The sequence below is a fragment of the Equus caballus genome, chromosome 7, assembly GCF_041296265.1.
Source record: "Equus caballus isolate H_3958 breed thoroughbred chromosome 7, TB-T2T, whole genome shotgun sequence".
Classification (NCBI taxonomy): Eukaryota; Metazoa; Chordata; class Mammalia; order Perissodactyla; family Equidae; genus Equus; species Equus caballus.
This window is the reverse complement of record NC_091690.1, coordinates 88645376-88666722: the sequence shown is the minus strand read 5'-3', so window position 1 is coordinate 88666722 and position 21347 is coordinate 88645376. Positions and strand designations below refer to the sequence as shown.

Here is a 21347-nt window from a genome sequence, read left to right as displayed (position 1 = left end):
TAGTGGTTTTAAATCACTTTTCCTTATTCAGGTGTCTTAAAACATGAAGACGTTTTAAAGGTTTTGCTACTCATCTTTAGGAAGAACCAGCCAGGAGTAGACACTTGGATAAATTATAAGGATGTCTGAAATCTCAATAAGATTCTTCCTGCAGGGTCCACAATCCTTTATCTCCAAATTTGAATACAAAAAGCTCTGGAAACCCAAAACTGACCTGACATAAGGCTCTTTATAGTCTTTGCCCACTTACTGTATTTGTAACTTTTACTGCAGAAATAATAGTTTTGCTTATAAGTGCTGCTCCCGGACCTTGCAGCAGTATACATGATTTATATACGGTATTACTATTCTTAAGTCTATAAAATTCTGAACCTGAAATACATCTGGCTGCAAGGGTTTTGGATTAGGGATTCTGGACCTTTATTGTGTAATAACAATGATAGACATATTGCCCACCAAGGGGAAATCTGTTCCCTTACAGGAATCTCAGCATGTGAATCTTGGAGTCACAAAACGTTGTACTTGGAAAGGGCCTTAGAGATCATTGCCAGCCTCTTTGTACAAATGGAATAACAACGATGTGCCCTGCGTGAGGGCACAAAATCCTAAGCTCCTTTGATTAGAGAAAGATGTTGCAGTTTCCCCAGTGAGTGTGCGGGGAGAAGGGACAAGATCTGTTCCCAGGGCATTTCCCACCCGCTTCATTCCCATTTCCCCTCCTTCTTTCTTTCCTTAGTCTCTCTAGATAATTAGCTTTTATCAGAAGGAACTCCCATGCTGTCCCCCAAAGGCAACACAGGGGGCCTGGGCATTGGAAGGGGAAGGTGAGGAGTATCTTTGGATAAGCTGTGGATGCTAAGGGCTCCTCTCACATGGAAATGGTGGTGTCATGGGGGTGGGGCCACCACCTAAGTATGGGTTTCGTATAACAGCCTCTTAAAATGAGCCTGTGAAATCCCATCTGTTATAGGCTCTGAGAGGTGTGTCAGGGTGAGAAGGATAGAGACAGGTAAGTACACACTGGCAGTTAGGGTTCCCATACTTTTTTATCCTTGGCTTATTTTATCCGTAGGGTGCAAACAGCTATGGACAGCTTGGCCTTGGCCATAAGGAAGATGTGCTTTTGCCCCAGCAACTGAATGACTTCTGTAAACCCGGGTGTGTCAGGAGGATCACGGGAGGAGGGGGCCACTCTGCTGTGGTCACAGGTAACTTCCTTCAGGAGTATAGAGCCCCTAATTTTCTTATTTAAACATTTTCCCTTAGGGGGTCATGTTGCCATCTTTCAGCCTTTTGTATTTTGCAGAGGAAAACATTTTTGTGATGGAGCCAAGTTACCGTCAGAGAATCCTAGATTGTCAGAGCTGAAAGGACTTCATATAAATGAGGTTCAGAGAGGATAACTGACTGCTTAAGATTACAAGACAAATTAGTGGCAGAGTTGCGACATGTATCACATTTTATACCATATATTGCTATTTAACTTTCACACATGAGTTAGAAGTCTTTGCAATTAGATTGAATATTTCTTGAGAGCAAGAACTTTGTATTTTCCTTAATCTTCCCTCACAATACCTAGGATAGTACTTAACAAGTTCGACAAGTGCTGTAAAATTGCAAAAGAGGGCATATTGCATCCTGGTGAAGAACATGAGCTCTGGAATCAAACTGCCTGGGTTCAAATCCTGGTTCTGTTATTGATTTGCTGTGTGGCCTTGGGCAAATTACTTAATTTCTCTGTGCCACAAGTTTCCTCTCTGTTCCACGGGGCTAATAATGGTGGATGAGCAGAATCAGAGTTAAAGGGCTGCAGTATGACTTTTGTGGGTCCTTGGCACTTTTGCCTTTGTGGACTCTTTCCTCTATGAAGAAATATTTAAGATTATATTTTACAACTGCATTGATATAAAGATTAATATAATTCAGGCTAGATTTAGTATTAGATATCATTTTGTTACATTTATTTTTTCTTATTTTAAAAGAATTTAAAATGAAAACATTTTTGTGGGCCTCTAAAAGTATTGTGGGCCCTGGGCACTGTGCCTAAAGGATAGTCAGCCCCACACATCCAGCTCTTAGAACAGTACTTGGCACATTCTACTGTTTGATGGTGGCTTTTATTGTTCCAGTAGACGCTCAATTTGGTGATTGATTGGCCACTGCTGTAGGACTTGGAGTTTCCATTTAGATATTAGATTTGAACCCCTTGGCCCTGTGCCATTTGGTCCAGAGCACATTAATATGCATGGCTGATTAACGTGAGGGGGAAAAAGTTATGAGTCTGTGACTCCAAATAATTAGTGAAATTCTTTTGCTCCCTCTGGCAGTTGTAATTTCTCCTATGCACGCTATCACCAAAGCTTTATCTTTTGCAGATGGAGGAAGCCTTTTTGTTTGTGGCCTGAACAAAGATGGGCAGCTGGGGCTTGGTCACACGGAGGATGTCCTGTATTTTACCCCCTGCAGATCCCTCCTTGGCTGTCCCATCCAACAGGTGGCCTGTGGCTGGGATTTCACTATTATACTCACAGGTGAGTTGACTCCTAAGTAAGTCTTTATCACCTCAAAGGCTTTGGGTGAGAAAAACGTGGTGGTGGGGATGCTTACTGAATGAAAGTCTGTCTGGGTTTAAAAACACATGCAAATGTTCTCTCTGCTTGTCAAGCAGAGCTTTAACAGTAAAGCTTTGGGCTGGAAAACTTTTGCCAGAGACTGGGGAATGATCTAGATCACTTTCAGTGGCTACTTTCTGTCCCAGAAGTTCATGTTAGCTGTGTGTCTGGGCTTGCCAGCCACTACTGCCAGCTAAGGGTTGCTTACGGGGCATTGTGGTGGGTTGTATGAGGAAATCAGAGGCTGCCAAAACAGTAATGGCAGCTTCTGCCCAAAGAGGAATTAAAAAAAAACATAAATAAACATGGCTGGGCAGAACTGTTCAGTCTCTGCGAAGCCAGATAGCAGAATAGGATGTAGAGGGTTATGGGCAAAGGGCTGATAGGATAATGCTCTTGGGAGCAGCTGGCAATAGGTACTTTGTCAGCTCATTTCTCCCTGGAAGCCGTTTTGACCTTTCTGTTCAGCTTTGCCCTGTCTAGCTTGCCATCCTGGATTGAAAGGACCATCTAGAGTTCTGACTGGGCTTCCTCTTTGTCACAGTCCTCTTGTAAGGGCATCTTCTGACCATGTCACCCCTGCCCCAAACCCCTGTGGATTCTCACGGGCATAGCTCAGACCCCAAGTGTTTAAGCATATGGCCTCCAGGTGCTCTTCCCACCAGTCCCTGTGGTTGCCTTGCCTTTTGTTCTCCACACTCCTCATACTTTCTTTCTAGTGAGACCAAGCAGTCCGTGCTGCTCTCTGTCTGGAACAGCCCCTCAGCTCTTATCCCGTCTTTAGAACCCTGCTCAGGTGTCACCGTCTCTCTTCTGCAGAGCGTTCCATCATGTGTGTTGAATTTGGTAGTAATTATTAGAATCTGAATAACAGCTCTCGTTTATGAAGTGCTCAGTGTGGGCCTCTGGGGAAGTTGCAGGGAGTGAGCAGATAACGCTGTTTCCTGCTCATCTTGGGAACCGGTCCTGAGAAAGATGCAGAGCAGTCACATAGGTGGAGATCGCACTGCTGGGTTTTTACTGATAAAAGCTAGGTTGGAGACCTGGGTTAAGTGTCAGGCCAAGTGGTTCTGCTAACACTCCCCTGATCCAAGCCTACTCCCCAAACTCTGGGACTTCCTAAGGGGAAACGTTTACCATATGTCAGCCCAGAGTGCCTGAGAAGAAGGTGCTAAACCACACGTGTCCTGTTCCTTCTCCCAAACTCAGCAATTGGCTAGGTTACTTGCTGCCCCCCCCCCCCCCCCCGCCCCGCCCCATCCTCCGGAAAGCAGTGAGTATGGGGAAGGGCAGGGAGAAAGGCCTGGAAATTCCATCACATGGAGACCTGAAAAGTGGGAGATAAGTATCTTCTGCTCCCAACACCAGGCCCTGGGCTGAACGTTCTGCACAGCTCCTCTGCCGTTCATTGGGTGGTGTACTGGAGAGTCGGCGTGAAGCAGCCCTGTGCCCACTGTTTTTACTCCTAGAGGGGTAAAAGCAAGGACTGTGGTTTGAATGTGCTGAAGCCCAGGGCCCCGCTTGCTCCTCTCACTCCCTGTGCTCTTGTCATCCCTCAGCATTTGCCCACTGGTCACAGATATCTTACTTCTGAGGTCTGTGATTTAAATATTTGTATTTTGCAGGAAATGGTCAAGTTCTGTCATGTGGATCCAACTCCTTTGGCCAATTAGGAGTTCCTCATGGGCCTCGAAGATGTGTGGTTCCCCAGGCCATTGAGGTAAGGACGGCACCTAATCTTTAGCTTGCCTGTGTCCTGTTAAAGCGTTTCCAGGGTATTAGAGTTATTCCTCCGCAGACCAAAGGCTGGCTGGGTCCCTGAACACAAGTGAGGGAGTTAGAATTTAAGTTGAAAAACTCAAGTTCTTCTGGGAAAAATTAGGTTGAGAGGATGGATCTTATGAATGAAAAACCTCTGTTAGTTCTCAGACATGTAACTCTTTGTGAAGTAAAACAATACAGATAATGTATCTTATAAAGACATTAATGGCATTTTACAATTCTAAAATTAGTGTTAGTGGGAACTATGTTAGAAACAGGTCCAGATAGAAGTGACTTGCCTGAAGAAACCAAGCCAGGTAAATGGTGTAGGCCAGTGCTGTCCTGTAGAAATATAATGTGAGCCACATGTGTAATTTAAAATTTTCTAGTAGCACTATTTAGAAAAGTAAAAAGAAACAGGTAAAACTAAGTTTTAAAACAATAGCTTTATTGAGATGTAATTCATGTACCATAAAATTTACCTTTTAAAAATTTATAATTCAGTGGTTTTTAGCATATTCATGGAGATGTACAGCCAGTCACCATTATCTAATTTTAGAACATTTTCATCACTGCGTACCCGATAGCAGTCACTTCCCATTCTCTCCTCCCCCAGCCCCTGGCAACTGCTACTCTGTCTCTATGGATTTGCCTATTCTGGACATTTTATATAAATAGAATTATGCAGTGTGTGGCCTTTTTTGTCTGGCTTCTTTCACTTCACGTGATGTTTTCAAGTTTCATCCATGTCGTGGCATGTAGATGAAATTAATTTTAATAATTTTTAAACTAATCCAATGTATCCAAACTATTATTTCATTTTATACGCCACCAATATAAAACTTTGTTAATGAGCTACTTTATATTTCTATATTTTATACTAAGTCTTTGAGTTCTGGTGTTCCCTTTTTCCTTGCACCGTCTCTCACTTCAGTCTAGTCACGTTTCCAGTGCTCTGTAGCCACACGTAGTTAGAGGCTACCATGTTGAACAGCACGAGTGTCAGATAGGACTCCTGGCCCGATTTCAGAGCTCTTTCACTGATACTTTCACTCATACTTAAAATGTACACATTTGTGAGGATTATGTTGTAAGTGAATTTTTAAAGAAATTATGCTGGAATCTAAAATGAGTTCCACCACCTAAGCTGCTCCACTCATCTCTGATTTCCTTAAACTCTGACTAATAGTGGGAGCTCTGTTTTCATTGGAAAGAGCTTGTGTCTGTTCCTCTCATCTTGCTGAATTCCACTTGATCTGTGGGGTATTATTTGGGGTCGTGATTTCCGTGGGGTTTTAGTCCCTTTGGGCTGTTCAAACAAAAATACCAAAGACTGGGCGGCTTAAACAACACACATTTATTTCTCACAGTTCTGGAGGCTGGGAAGTCCAAGATCAAGGCACCAGCAGATTTGGTGAGGGCCAGCTTCCTAGTTCATAGAGTGCTGTCTTTTTGCTGTATCCTTACATGTCAGAAGGGGCAAAGGCACTCTCTGGGGTCTCTTTTATAAGGGCATCCATCCCTTTCTTAAGGGCTCTGCCCTCATGACCTAATCACCTCCCAAAGGCCCCACCTCTTAATACCATCACATTGGGGATTAGGTTTCAACATGTGAATTTCACGAGAACACAAATGTTCAGTCTGTAGCACATGGTGTGCACACAAGTCTAGACTCTAGTCTCTGTTGTAGGAAGTGTTACAGCTTCCAATTGCAAATAGATGGCTTTTTAAGAACCTACATATGAGTTATAATTAATTTAGCTTAAGTCACATGATTAAAGAAGACAGAGAGGAACATTAGTTAAGATATGTTGGATGATAGGATCAGAAGGTAAAAGCGTTTTGACAGGCTGTATCCTATAGAGCAATGGGAGGAATGCGCCAAAGTGAAATATAATACAAAATTCATTCATTTATTTAAAAGCAACTATTGTGTATAGGCGCTGTGATTAGGCAGTGGGGACAGAGGTGAGTAAGATCCAATCCTAGCATTTGAGTTCTTGTAGTTTAGTAATACATGTTAGATATGGAAATACCTAAATGCATCACCATGTTAGAACTATGGTTGATGCATATATCACCCCAAAGGGGGAGTACTGAACTCTTTCTAGAGGAAGAGGGGGTGAGAACAGGCTTATGCTGAGTCTTGAAAGTTGAGTAGAAGTTTGCCTGGCTTGGGATAGTAGGTTGCACAGAGCAGGTACAAAAGCAGCACAGTCCAGACAGAAGGAACCCTGTAAGCGAAGGCATGGAAGCATAAAACAGGAGGGTTTGGGATACTGCAGCAGTTTACTGTGATTGGAATACAAGGAAGTGGTGGAAGTGCCACCGGGGAGCGGGCAGCAGGGAGGTAGTGTGACAAACGCTAAGACCACTGTGTTAGAGAGGGTGGGATGGGGTGGTGCGGAGGATGGAGGGAAAGAGGATGACTCAGGAAACTCCTGCTGATAATCCAAAGAGATGATTCTGGCCCAAACTAAAGCAGCAGCAGTGGGGATGGAGAGGAAGGGCTGGAGGTAAGTGGTGTTGAAGAGATTGAATCCACATGTCAAGTCCCTCAGTTACGTTTTTTTTTTTTTTGAGGAAGATTAGCCCTGAGCTAACATCCACCACCAGTCCTCTTTTTGCTGAGTAAGATTGGCCCTGAGCTAACATCTGTGCCCATTTTCTTCCGCTTTATATGTGGGATGCCTGCCACAGCATGGCTCGATAAGTGGTGCTTAGGTCTGCTCCTGGGATCCAAACCGGTGAACCCCGGGCCACTGAAGCAGAGCCTGCGAACTTAACTGCTATGCCACCAGGCCGACCACAGCCCTTCAGTTACTTTTGAAAAAAGAAAAATTTTAAAGGACAATATGTTCAAATTATTATTAGCAGTAAGATTTGGTCTTTCCCAAAGCTAATATGATTGTGGGCTGCATTAACAGAAGTATAGTCTCCAGAAGGAGGGAGACCAGAGCCCTGTCCTTTGTGCTGGTCAGGCTACATCTGGGATGTTGTGTTGTGGTGTGGGTTTGGTTCGTAAGCCCTAGGCATTAAGATGAAGAAGACTGAGACCCTGCCCTTGAGGGCCTTAAAGTTTAGAAAGACACTGTACACTGTAAATAAACAAATGTGGTAAAGCCCCAAAGGGGCTGTGATTGACGTATATACAGTCCCTTTAAAAGCGAGAGGCTGGGTCCCAAGAGCATGTTTAGAGGAGGGAAGCCAAGAAGGGGGAGGGAATTTGAAATCAGGTGGCAGCTGATGGAAGTGGGGTGTTGGGCCTAAAGAAGAGATATGTATTAGTTATCTATTGCTGTGTAATAAATTACCCCAGAATTTAGCAGCTTAAAACAACAAACGTTTATTGTCTCACAGTTTCTAAGAGTCAGGAATCTGGGAACAGCGTGGCTGGTCCCTCATGAGTTGCAGTTGAGGCGTCAGCCGGGGCTGTGTGAGGTCTGCTGGAGGCTCTCCAGGCTGGTGGGACCACTTCAGCGGTCTCTCACCTGGCAGGCGCCTTCAGTTCCTTGCCAGGGGAGCCTCTCTATGGGACTGTTCAGACATGGCCTCTGTCTTCCCCCAAGAGTGATGGGGGAGAGAGAGAGGTCAAGCAAGAAGCCTCAGTGCCTTCTATCACCTAGTCTCTGAGCCGCTCATCACTTCCTTATCCTCTTCATTAGAAGCAAGTCACTAAGTCCAGCCCACACTCAAGGGGAGCAGAATAATGGGCACATCTTGAAGAGAGGAATCTCAAAGAACTTGAGAACCTATTTTCTTTTTGGTGAGGAAGATTGGCCCTGAGCTAACATCTGTTGCCAATCTTCCTCTTTTCTTTTTGCTTGAGGAAGATTGTTGCTGAGCTAACATCTGTGCCAGTCTTCCTCTATTTTGTATGTGGGATGTTGCCACAGCATGGCTTCATGAGCAGTGTATAGATCTGCACCTGGGATCTGAATTGGCAAACCCCTGGCTGCCTAAGTGGAGTGCACATATTTAACCACTATGCCACTGGGAGGGCCCTGAGAACCTATTTTTAAAACCACCACAAGATGTCTGAGACAGGACATGACAACTGTCTTCACATATTTGGAAAGCACTGTCAGAAACTCTAGACAGAGAAGTTTGGCTCGCCTAAGGCGATAAATGGAGCTGTGCAAAGATGAACAGGCACCTGGGGAGGTGGTGAGCCGTGTCACTGGAAGTAGGTGTTTGGGGGGGGTTAGACAACCACATGGTGGGTGTATGGAGGGGTGTCTGGCATTGGATGGAGAGTGGACTAGCTAGAGCTCAGCAAACTAGAACCCTTGGTAAATAAAGTTTTATTGGAACACAGCCATGCCCATTCATTTCTGTAGTTATTGTGTATGGCTGCTTTTATGTTACGGTGGCAGAGTAGCGTAGAGTGACCGAAGACGTATCGCCTGCAAAGTCTATCTGGCCTTTTACAGAGAATGTTTGCCAGCCTTGGGCTGGATGACCTTGCAGGTCCCTCCCAGCCCTGAGAGGCATTGTGATGGGGTATTTTTAAAAGACTTTTGTCTTTTAGGGACGCATGTACAAGTATTTATGGATGGAAATGTTGGGGGTTGGGAGCTCTAAACCAATCAGACACCTGATGAGGGCCGTGCTGCCTTGGATTTGGGCGTGAGTTATATAACATTTTGTAGATGGCTGATTCTGAGATCTCTACCCCTTTCTTTGTTTTGACAGCCCCTGAGAGAGAAGGTTGTTAGTATTGCTGCTGGACTGAGGCATGCTTTAGCTGCTACAGGTGATCATTTTGCTTTTGTTTTTTAAATAGGCATGTAATAAGGAGAAACAGAGCTTTATGAAAAAAAATTTTTTTAAGTTCTTTTTAAAAAATTTTATTGAGGCCACATTGGTTTGTAACATTGTGTAAATTTCAGGTGTACATCATTATATTTCAGCTTCTGTATAGACTGCATTGTGTTCACCACCAAGTCTAGTTTCCATCCGTCACCATACATTTGTGCCTCTTTACCCCTTTTGCCCTCCCCGACCCTCTTCCCCTCTGGTAGCCACTAATCAGTTCTCCTTACCTATGTTTTTGTTTGTTTGTTTATCTTCCACATATGAGCAAAATCATACTGTATTTGTCTTTCTCTGTCAGACTTATTTTGCTTAGTACAATACCCTCAGGGTCCGTCCATGTTGTTGCAAATGGCACGATTTCATCTTTTGTTTATGACTGAGTAGTATTCCATTTGTGTGTGTGTGTGTGTGTGTGTGTATGTATATAGTGTATAAATATAGGGTATAAATATATAGTGTATGTATCGTGTATATTTATATATGTATCTCACATCATCTATATCCATTCTTCAGTTGATGGGTACTTGGGTTGCTTCCACATCTTGGCTATTGCGAATAATGCTGCAATGAACATAGGAGTGCATGTATCTTTTTGAAATAGTGTTTTCATAGAGAAACAGAGCTTTGGAAGAAATAAACTTTAAGGAGTAATTTGGAGTGTCCTGCTGGTTGCAGTTCTGATTAAAAGGAGGGGACCTAACACAGATGTCATGTGGGAGGCGGGAGGAAGGAAATGAAGTTTTAAGCTCTTTCTTATGTTCTAGCCATGGTGCTTGGTTCTCCTGATTTAATTAATACCTCATTTAATCCTCACCACTGCGCAGTGATGTGAGTTAAAGTTCTCCATATGAAGAAACTGAAACTGAGGTCTGGAGAGGCTGATGCATTGGCCACGGTTACACAAGGGAGTAAGGTAGCAAAGGTAGGGGTCAGAGTCTAGGATGGTCTGGATTCCAAGCCCAAGACCCACATTCTTTGCTGTAAACTGCACTGCTTTCCTAGTGGATTTTAGCGTTTATTAATTTAAAACCTTCAAATAAGCTTGTCTCCTGAACCATGAGAGGGTGACGGCTGTGGGGCTGATGCTGTGCAAGGTGGAGGGTGGAAAGTGGGGAGGTGGTGGGTGTGGATGAGCGATGACCCTTCTTTTTCTCCCTGGCTCATTGTTCTGCTCCCACTCCTGTGGGCTGAAGGACAGCTCTGATGGCTGTGGCAGCCGAGGCTCAAGTGCTTGGCGAGTCCAGATGTGGAGTGGGGAGAGAGGAGGAGGCGAGGAAGAGGCTGGTGCAGCGCTGGGCTGATGGTCGCCTGGGATTTAGTGTTGATTATACTTAAAAAAAAAGTTTAACTTTTTATTTTGAGATGATTGTAGATTCACCTGCAGTTATGAGAAATAAAATAGAGATCGCATGTACTCTTTTCCCAGTTTCTCCCAACGGTAATATCTTGTGAAACGACCGCGCAGCAGCACAACCAGGATGTCTTGATACAGTCAAGATACAAGAGTTTCATCACACAAGGATCTCTCTTGTCGCTCTTTTATAGCCACACCCACTTCCTACCTATCCCCACCCCATTCTTAGCTCCTGGCAACCACTCTTCTGTTCTCCAACAATAATGTTGTCATTTCAACAATGTTATATAAATGGTATCATGCAGTACACAGCCTCCTGGGCTTGGCTGTTTTGCTCAGCATGATTCCTTGGCAATTTGTCCTAGTTGTGTCAATAATTTGTTCCTTTTTTTTTTTTTTTGTAAGATTGGCACCTGAACTAACAACTCTTGCCAATCTTTTTTTTTTCTGCTTTTTCTCCCTCAATACCCCCAGGACATAGTTGTATATTTTAGTTGTGGGTCCTTCTAGTTGTGGCAAGTGGGACACTGCCTCAGTGTGGCCTCATGAGCAGTGCCATGTCTGCGCCCAGGATCCAAACCAGTGAAACCCGGGGCCTCCAATGCATTCAAACTTAACCACTTGGCCATGGGGCCAGCCCCAATTTGTTCCTTTTTATTGCTGAGTAGTATTCCATTGTATAGATATACCACTGTATTAGTTTGGTAGGGCTGCCATAACAAAATACCACCGATTGGGTGGCTTAAACAACAGGAATTTATTTCTCACAGTTAAGGAGGCTAGAAGTCCAAGATGAAGATGCTGTGAGGGTTGCTTTGTGGTGAAACCTTTCTTCCTGGCTTGCAGATGGCTGCCTTCTCACTGTCTCCTCACATAGTCTTTCCTCTATGATGTCTCTTCCTCTTGTAAGGACACCAGTCCTATCAGATTAAGGCCTTGCTCTTCTGACCCGTTCAACTTTGGTTACTTCCTTATAGGTCCCGTCTCCAAATACAGTCACCTTGGAGGTGAAGGCTTCAACATATGAATTTTCAGGGCACACAGTACAGTGGGTAACAACCACAGTTGGTTTAACCAGTCACCCACTGAAGGATCTGGTTGTTTCTAGTTTTTGACCATTAAGAATAAAGGCATAAACATTTGTGGACAAGTTTTTATGTGGACATAAATCTTCATTTCTCTGGGATAAATGCTTAGGAGTGTGATTGATTGCTGAGTTGTATGGTGGCGGTTACCTTTCCTTAAGCTGCAGCTTCTCTTAGAAATTAGCAGGGCTGTAGAGTTACCCATCATTGGTTAACTTGCCCCTTTCTTGCGAAATTTCTGTAATTGCTAGTTATGTGTACATTTCTGTCCAGTTACAAAGCAGCACAGTTTACATCATGTGTTTGATAAACTTAATTGTAAGTCCTCCCCTCCCCTATTTAATCTGTAAATATTTCTGCATGCAGCTCTAAAAAATAATGACTTTTTCTGAAAATACCGTCATCTTACCTACAAGAAATTAACATTAATTCTGTAACTTCGTCCAATATCCAGTGTTTAAATTTCCCTGATTGTCTCAAAAATATTTTTTTTACAGTTTGTTTCAATCAGGATCTGAATTAGTCTACACATTGCAGTTGGTTGATATGTATCTCAAGTCTCTCTCTTTTAAAATATTCATTTATTCCTTTTAGTTATTGTGATAAAATACACATAAAATTTACCACCTTAACCATTTTTAAGCCTGCAGTTGAGCGGTAGTAAGTACATTCACATTATTGTGCCGCCATTACTACCGTCCATCTTCAGAACTTTTTTCATCTTGCAGCACTGAAGCTCTCAATCCACTAAAGAGTCCCTCCCCGTTCCACCCTCTCCGCAGCCCCTGGCAGCCACCGTTCTACACCCCTCATACAGCTAACTCATATAAGTGAGATCATACAGTATTTGTCTTTTTGTGGCTTATTTTACTTAGCATAATGTCCTCGAGGTCTATCCGTGTTGTAGCATATGTCAGGATTTCCTTCCTTTTTGAGGCTGAATAACATTTCATTGTATGTATATACCACGTTTTGCTTATCCAAGAGACACTTGCGTTGCTTCCATGTTTTAGCTGTTGTGAATAATGCTGCTATGAACATGAGTATACAAATAGCACTTTGAGATCTTGCTTTCAGTTCTTTAGGAAATATACCCAGAAGTAGAATTGCTGGATCATATAGTAATTCTATTTTTAATTTTTTGAGGAACTGCCATACCATTTTACATTCCCACTAATAGTGCACAAGGGTTCCAAAGTCTCCACATCCTCACCAACACTTATATTCTGTTTTTTTTGTTTTTTTTAATAGTAGCCAACCTAATGAGTATGAAGTGGTCTCTCATTGTGGTTTTGATTGCACTTCCCTAGTGATAGTGATGTTGAACATCTTTTTGTGTACTTATTGGCCATTTGTCTATTTTCTGTGGGGAAATGTCTATTCAAGTCCTTTGCTCATTTTTAAAATAGATTGTTTTTGTTGTTGTTGAGTTTTAGGAGTTCTCTATAAATTCTGAATATTATTTATCAGATATCTCATCTCTTTTAATCTATAAATTCCTTTTCATCTTTCTTTTTTTCCTTGAAATTTATTTGTTAAAGAGATGTTAAGTTTTGTTTTATTTCAACACTGTGTTTTGCTCACATTGTGCTCATCACTTACAATTCACAAAGCAGGCTAGACTGTTTACAGCCTAAAGGACCACTGGTTATAGGATACTTCCAGAGGAGCAGAACCTTAATGTTGCCATTGGGTGATGGATTGTAGTTACACACATCTGACTATAGACCCAATGTATAAAATTTCATCTACACATTTATATGAGGTTCAGAACATGGGTACATGAATTAGCTTCAGTGGATATGGAAATAAAAGGCCATTCCACTGAAATAATGGCTATTAAGAAGCTATCTTGCAGTCATAAATATGTATGTATTTGGCAATTAGGAATGTCCGAGTCCATGTTGGTATAGTAGAAAAGGCAGTACATTAGGTGTTAGGAGAGCTGAGTCCAGTATTTTCTCTGCTACCAGCTCCCTGTCTGACCTTGGACAAATCACATGCCCTCTTCAGGGCTCAGTTTTCTCATCTAGTTAATGTGAGGAATGGACTTGATAATCTTCAAGATTCTTTCCCACTCGGTCTGGAGTCCGAGTTGTCCTTTCAGGTTAATCATGAACAAGGTGTCATTCTAGTTGACTCTGCAGGAGTGTCCTGGAAGTTTTTGGAGGGAGTTTTATATGTTGGAATTTTCTTTGATGGTCTTCCATTGCCCTGAAAGTTGGGCTTGTGATTGGCATGGCGGTCATCCTTATGACCAGTCATAGGGCCCCTTGAAGCAATAGGCTTCTCCATAATATGCATGTTAACTGAGAATGAATTGAGAGTCTCCCATATAGTGCAGTTCAAAGAACAATCTGGTCTTATCTGGATAAGCATTTTCTCTTTTTTCTCTTCTGCTCCGTTGGGAAGCAAGTGGCATCGTGTTCCAGTGGGGCACTGGCTTGGCATCGTCTGGACGGCGGTTGTGCCCTGGGGAGACTCTCCCACTGTTTTTGACAGCAAAGGAACCAAGCAGAGTGACAGGTGAGGCCCTTATTTCTTCTGAGTTCTATATTTATTCTTTGTCAAGAAGTAGAGACACAGGCATGCAGAAAATGGGTAAATGGAGTTTTGCTTTTGTTGTTTCTTGGTCTCTCTGTCTTAACTCTCTCTGTTGGTTGCTCTGTTAGTCTTGCTGGGATTTTTGAGGGCCCAGTAAAAGCATTCCTCTTTGCTGCCATAGTTTGGAACTCATTGAGAGAGAGATGCGAGTCAAGTAGGTGGGGATCAGAATGCTAGCTCCAGAACTGTTAAAAGGTAGGTTGGAAGACGTGACTTAGGTGTTTGGAAGTAATGTGTAGCTACAGAGAGCCTTTAAATTCTGACTCCTGGATGGAACTCACCCACCAGGCACTGGAGCAGCTGCGTAGTCGGCCCTGCTAAGCTTCCTGCACAGCTGAGGACAATGAGGAGGCACCCTCTCCACAGGCAGGCACATCTCACAGGGAGAACCCAGAAGGACTGTCTCACGTGTGCAGTTCCTTCTCCTCAGGGGAAAGCAAGTGTGAGCAAGAATGTAGAGAGAGGGCCTGGGAGTGTTCCCCTAGGGAAATCTCTCCATAGGGCACACGAGGAGTAGGTAGTAGGTATTCTGCCTGTGGGTCTGTGGGTCAGTTAGCCTATAGGGCTGTCTCTTTTTCTCTGTTTCACTCTGGGACTCAGTTTCTCTCTCTCTTTCTCCCTCCCTCTCCCTCTCTGTCTCTTAGCTGCTCTCTCCCTCTGCTCTACACTCTTTGTGGGCCTTTCTCTCTCTGGATGGAGCACCATGTCTCTGTCTCTCCTCTTCTCCCTGTCTTCCTCTCTCACTCTTACTTTGTACCACAGGTACTGAGGATTGGCTGAAGGAAGAACCTCCACAGGAAACCTCTGCTCTCCTCTAGCTCAGAACGAAGGAGGGATTTGTGAGGGTGGTGGGAAGGGGGGAAGGAAAAGGGAGGGGTAAGCCTCAGTGTGGTGAAGCACAGGATGTCGGGATCATTCCAATTTTCTTAAGACCTGGAGGCTCTCCTTCAGCTGGGGTGAGGTTAGCCGCCCTGAAGCGCATGGGTTGAGTTGGGGGCGTACTCAGAGGAGGAGAAAGGGTGCTGGATGCTGGACCGAAGTCCACTTCACATGACACTGGAGACATTCATAATATGAACTCCTGCTTCCCAAATATTTTTTCCTGCCTCACCAGGGTATTCACTGCTCCCTGGGCGTATCCTCCCTTCTCATTTTTCTCTGTGCCTAGGGGCAAGTTGTTACCTCTGCCTCTTCATTCTTGTTGCCCCTGCAGAAATCCTGATAATTTTTCAAGGCTTAGCTCAGATACAGCTTTCTCAGTAAAGACTCTTCCCTCTTCTTGCCTCTGTTGCCTTTTCTTCGTGTGCATGGACAGCACAGGGTGTTATGTTATTATGAATTGATTATATGTTTTCCCACACTCCAAAGATTATGAGCTTTTTAAGGGCAGGAACTGTGTCTACTTTCTGTTTTAGCACAAGACCTGTAACTAGAAGGAATCAGAAATGTTTTGATTTGATTTGATTTTAACGACTTATTTGGCATCTGCCTGGGGCGCAGCTTAGGTTCAGGGCTGATTTGGAGGAGTTTTCTGATGAGACATTAGAATGGATCACGAACTTCCTGCCCTCAAAGCCTTTCACTTTTCCTTCTCCCATCTTTACTCTGTCATGTAGGTTCCGGACCTGGGACCCTGGGTGTCCTTTCCTCACTTGGCCACCAGGGGCCCAGGGCTTCCTCTCTGGTGAATGTGGTGGAAACCTTTGTTTTGTCCCTTCCTCCTTCCACAGGATACTTGAAGGTGTGAGGGGCATTTTATTAAGACACTCATTAACTAAACAGAAGTGTCAGAAAGAAGAATTACAGAGTAAGACTATTTCTTCAGATGCTAGACCAGGTGACCACAACTTCTAGCAGAGTCGATCAGATTATACTTCGTCAGTGAAGGCAGGTAACTAAGGGAGGAAAAGTGCTGGGTTTGGAGATGGAAGGCCAGTTCAAATTCTAGTTCTGCGGTGTGTTGTTAGAAGGCCTGGGTTTGTGTTTCAGTGCCTGCCTGTGATGGCTGAATGTATGAGATGTCGTTACTTCTAGGCCACTCAATGGACAGAGCTAGGAAATATACATGTACAGACACATATTTATATCTATATATAACCTATATCTATTTATCGATCTCTACTAGAAACCATGAGTTTACACTGATTTCTCCAGTTAAAATCCAACATTGCATGGTCAAGTCCAGCCTTCCACCTTTCTGTGTCTGGACCTTTCCTCTCCTCTCTGATAGTGAGAAATTTGCCTCCTTTATCCTCAGTACATTTACTTTTTTGTTCAACCCCCTGGTACGTAACCAGTCTCTCTACCATGCCACCTATCTTCTTGGCCAATGCCGCTGACTCAGACCTTTCTGTACTGGCTGAGTTTCTCCCCAAGCCCTGGTGGTGTTTCTTGAGTTCCTTCTCTGCCTAGTTTGTTCTGTTATAAATGTAATTTCAAAAGAAATTAATTTTTTTGTAGGCCTAGAGGATTCTAAGGCGACATGTGTTGTTGCTGGCTCAGATCACTCAGCTTCATTGACAGGTGGGTACCAGCTCTTTCAGGTTAACGTGCCATCCAGAATTCTGTAGGTTTCTGCCTCAAGTGGTGCTATCAGGACACAGAGAGAAGAGCATAGACTTTGGAGTCAGAATTCTGATGCCACCATTGGTGTGATCTTAGGCAAGTCACTTTACCTTCCTGAGACTGTTTCCTTGTGTATAAAATACCTTGTGGGTAGTTTTGAGAATTAAATATGCAAATACATGTAAAGCACTCACATGAAACATAGGCTCACGTCCTTCCCCTGAGTTTGTTTTCTCAACTACCATAGGGATGAGCGTATCTTCCTCTCAGAGTAATTGTGACTGTCAAATCATATAACCAACAGTAGATCTATATCTAATGTATTGTGATCTTATCCATTAAATGCGTTTCAGTGTCTAATATAACTCTCTAAGCTCTCTGTCTATCTATTCTCTCTAGCTGTTTAATCTCAAACTAACCTATTTTATCCACCTGTATCCTTCTGATCCATTTATCTCTCTGTTTGCTCTCTTTGTATTTATCTACTCTATTTTATTTACTTAACTGTATATCTCTATTTTTATTTATCTTTCATCCTTATATCTTTCATTCTAGTCTGTGTATCTATCTCTCTAAATCTAGTTTTGTTTATATTTCTCTAATCTGTTTTATATTTTTCTATATTTCTCTTGTTTATCTCTATTCCGTCTGTTTTTCTTTCTCACCCTCTATCTTTTTGGCTGTGCATCCATCCATACGTTTGGCACACCCAGCCGATGCAGTATAAACTTTCTAGTGACAATGCAGCATTTTCTTGAAAGTGAAGGTTCTGTCTTCCAAGGCCTAGCTTGCCCTGACCCCTGCTGGTGGACAGGAGACAGTGGCTCTGAGAGATTTGTTTTGCTAAGACCTCTCACACGGAGTTGAATGGTTTACATTTTTTAAGCAAAGGGAAATGACTTTCATCCTTAGTGTTTTCAGTGTTTTATGTGGCTGGTATTAAGGTGTGTACATAATATATGTAAATTAGTGATGGCCTGCATTCCTCAACATCAAATTTGCCGTGCAGCCCAACTCAGAAGCTGCATTGTCTCTGGAGTATGAGAGCCATAATGTGAGAATTTAAATAGTTTACAAATTCTGAGCTATAGATAATTTATTTAATGAATTTAAAACAACCAAAGAACAAAAGAAATACCTACTTTTAGCCTATGTTTCATATGAAGTAGATTTATATATATGTGAAAAGGGTTGAACTGAAATGAATGCCAGCTATAAGGGACTCCACTGGTCCCATCTCTCCTTTTAGAGGAAGGACTGGAGGCCCCAGGGCGAGAAGTGACGTGTTCATGCCCCACAGTCAGTGAGGGTTGGGCAAGGCATTCTTTTCTGAGAGTAAGGGCAGACTAAGATGTTTCTATGCTGTTCTAATTAATTTGAAATGGCTGCATACGTAAACCTAGAGACTCTCTAATTCCTAGCTAACGTCAGTCTCTTCGAAAATCTTGTAATCAGTAAAGTTATTTATTCATATGTGGAGCACTTCTATTATGGTGTTTTTAAAACATAGATGTTGAATTTTTGTTTTATTGAGATGTAATTTATATATAAAATTCACCCTTTTAAAGTGTACAATTGAGTGATTTTTAGTATATTCACAAAGTGACTTGATTTTTGGTGTTTTGAAAGTGGCTTAAAAATTGTCAAGATTAATATCCCTCTTTCCTGGTCAAGTTCAAGCTGCTACACAGTGAATTTTGTTCAGTGCCCTTTAGACCTTTCCTCTGGAGTTGTAGATTATGTAACTATTTGGCATTGCCGCAGAATTTAATTTTGCCTGCTGATGCAACAGCGTAATGATCCGCATGTGGAAGACAGTTTGTCTTTGCGAAAAGGTGGTTTAGACTTACTAAGATAAATGAAGGCTCATTGCAGACACAGGCTCATCGTCAGTGGCATCTTGGTAAGCTAACCAGTCCATTTCATGGGTTGAGACTTTGGTGAGGGGCTCCTCTGCTCTCCTGTAAGGGGTCCTCATACTTTGCATACCCTGGTGAAGTCCAGGGAGATTGCCCTCTCTCTGGGCATGAAATACACTAAATTCACTTCATAGAACTGCAGAATGTCAGCGCTGCAAGGTCACCTGGGTGACAAAAAGGCTCTACTGATTTACGCTCCCTCATTTTAGACTTGATGAGACAGAGGCCCAGAATGTGAAGGGATGTGCCCAATGTCAAAGAGTGGTTGAGCAGCAGATGTAGAACTTGAACCCTGAATCCTGGCCTAATGTCCTTAGATACTGTTTGACTTTTGATAAGTTTTTGAGAATATACCAGACTGCCCTAGGGCAAGGAATACTGTGAAGCTTTATTGGGAGGTCACACAATGCAGGGAAGTGAAGCCCTGGCTTCTAGTTCTGCTTGACTCCTTATTGGCCATGTGATCTTTAAAGGCATTTGACTTCTCTGAGCCTTGATTAATTTATCTTCAGAGGAGTGCTGTCTAGTACAAATGTAATGTGAGCCACATTTCAAAAAGTAAAAAGAAGTGGTGAATTCATTTTAATATTTTACTTAATCCAGTATATCCAAAATATTATTTCAATATGTAATCAATATGAAAATTATTAATGAGCTACACTCTTTTTGGGTTTTTTTTGCATTGTCTTTGCAATCTGTTTTGCCTTTTTTGGTCTTACAACACATCTCAGTTGGGACTAGCCACATTTCAAGTGTTCAGTAGCCACTGTGTATGCCGTGTGCTGCACAGGACAGTGTAGAATCTTAAATGTTAGGGTTGGAAAAGCGCTTAGAGGCCATCCAAGGAGTCACAAACTGTAGGTTCATCGGCCAAATTGTAGCCCTTGGCCCCATTTTGTTTGACTTCCAGTTAAAAAATTTTTGGATGTAAATTCCTGGAGACAAGTGTGTGTGCCTCTGGTTTGCCAGAGTCGCTCACCTGTCTGTCTTGTTACCACTGTCATCAGATCGTCTGCCCTTCTAGATCAACCACCCTCTCCTGCAGTTTCCAGCTGGTGAAACTAAGGCATGGAGAGGAAATGATTTGCCCAAGGTCAGTAGCTAGTTAGCAGATCCAGGAATAGAGCCAGAGTCACTTGACTCTGAATTTGCTCTCTCTCTTCCTATTAAACCGCAATGTCAGTCAGTCACATTCCTGCTTATATCACAGAATTATTGTGAGGGTCAGATGAGCCAAAGCGCCACACGGATGGGCTGTGGCAGTGTTGTGCTTTCTGCTGAACAGGGCATGTAGTAAAGTAAGCTTATGCTTGAAAAGTTTGTTTAAATAATGTGTCTTTTAACCTGTTATTTTTAAAAGTTAATATATTTTTTCCTAACAAAAGGTAATGCAAACATGTATTTTAAAAATGTAGAAAATAGTGAAACATATGTCTTGCAAATGGTAGATGTTAAATAAATATTTGTTGAATGGATTAATGAAGAAATAAACTCCCACATTCCTATTCCTTGACAAACTACTAAGAACATTTGGCCTTGTTTCCTATTTACAGAATTTAAAAAAAATCGTATATGTTATGCTATACGTGAGTTTTGTATCTTGCTTTGCTCGACTCAACATTGTAGCATATGAGTAATACAACCTCTTTTAACCCCTTTTTGTTCTGACTTGTATTATCTTCCATCATTTTGGACTAATGTTCCTTCACCTCTCTTGTTCCCCTCTGTTGAAGATGCAGGAGAGCTGTATGTTTGGGGAAGCAACAAACACGGGCAGCTGGCTTCCCAGGCTGCTTTCCTTCCTGTGCCCCAGAAAATAGAAGCACATTGTTTTCAGCATGAAAAGGTCACTGCCGTCTGGAGTGGGTGGACACACCTAGTTGCTCAGACAGGTGAGAGAGCAGAGAACTTGTGGTTGGCAAGAGCAGCTGGGGGACAGCTGTCTCAATAGCCCTGGGTGCTCGGGATCAAGTAGGTTGGTTTTTACTGATGAAAAGCTTGAAGGGCTGGGAAGGGAGGACCTGGGACCTAGTTCTGCAATTGTTGTGTGGGTTAGGTTAACTCCTTCGGGCCTCAGAGCCAGGAGGCTTTGAGAAGGAACCCATGGCAGCAAGCATCATCCGGAAATTCTCCAGGGTGTTGAGGCGTCTTTGCTGTGTCAGAGCTGAAGGGATGACTCTGTTTGCATTTCTGCCTGAGTCTAAGTTAAAGGCGTCAGAAACTGTGAAGTTAAAGATAAATATTTCAAGAGTGAGGCAGGAGCATTGCTTTGAATCGTAACTGGCATATTTTGATTGAGATCTTTATTAACAAACTCTGTACATTGATTCAGACATCCAGAGGTTCCCTCACATGTTACCTTACTGTGCCATGCCATGCAGATTCTGGCATCTTTATCTTTTCTTAAGACTTCATGTAGTTCTTGTCTTTTCTGAGCGCAGTTCTCCTTTCCTGGTCTTCGTATTCCTGACTTTGTTCTGGGGGTTGTTCCTTGCGGCCTCTCTTGTTCCCTGCCTTCCTAGAGCTCCTGCTGACTTCCGCAGCCTTTCCCAGACAGGCAGTCTGTAAATCTTAAGATCTATTATAGTGTCAAGGCCGTCTGAACTTCAGGGGTTCTCGGGAGTCCCCT

At 42.9% G+C, this 21347-nt stretch overlaps 1 protein-coding gene across 44 annotated transcripts in view; it reads left to right on the top strand.

Moving 5' to 3' along the window:
- SERGEF (secretion regulating guanine nucleotide exchange factor) overlaps positions 1-21347 on the top strand; it is a 229510-nt gene that overhangs the window by 2786 nt on the left and 205377 nt on the right. For 26 of the 44 annotated variants that reach the window (XR_011441162.1, XR_011441161.1, XR_011441160.1 and 23 more), the window contains exons 2-8: positions 1073-1208; positions 2376-2531; positions 4238-4332; positions 9069-9129; positions 14043-14156; positions 16695-16757; positions 20452-20610. Coding sequence is in view for 35 of the 44 variants with exons in the window: in XM_070274928.1 (XP_070131029.1) it covers positions 1073-1208; positions 2376-2531; positions 4238-4332; positions 9069-9129; positions 14043-14156; positions 16695-16757; positions 20452-20610 (784 nt within the window). In the remaining 9 variants the exon portion in view is untranslated. The remainder of the gene's footprint in view (positions 1-1072; positions 1209-2375; positions 2532-4237; positions 4333-9068; positions 9130-14042; positions 14157-16694; positions 16758-20451; positions 20611-21347) is intronic. The other 18 variants (XM_070274927.1, XM_070274912.1, XM_023646140.2 and 15 more) reach the window with 5 other exon arrangements.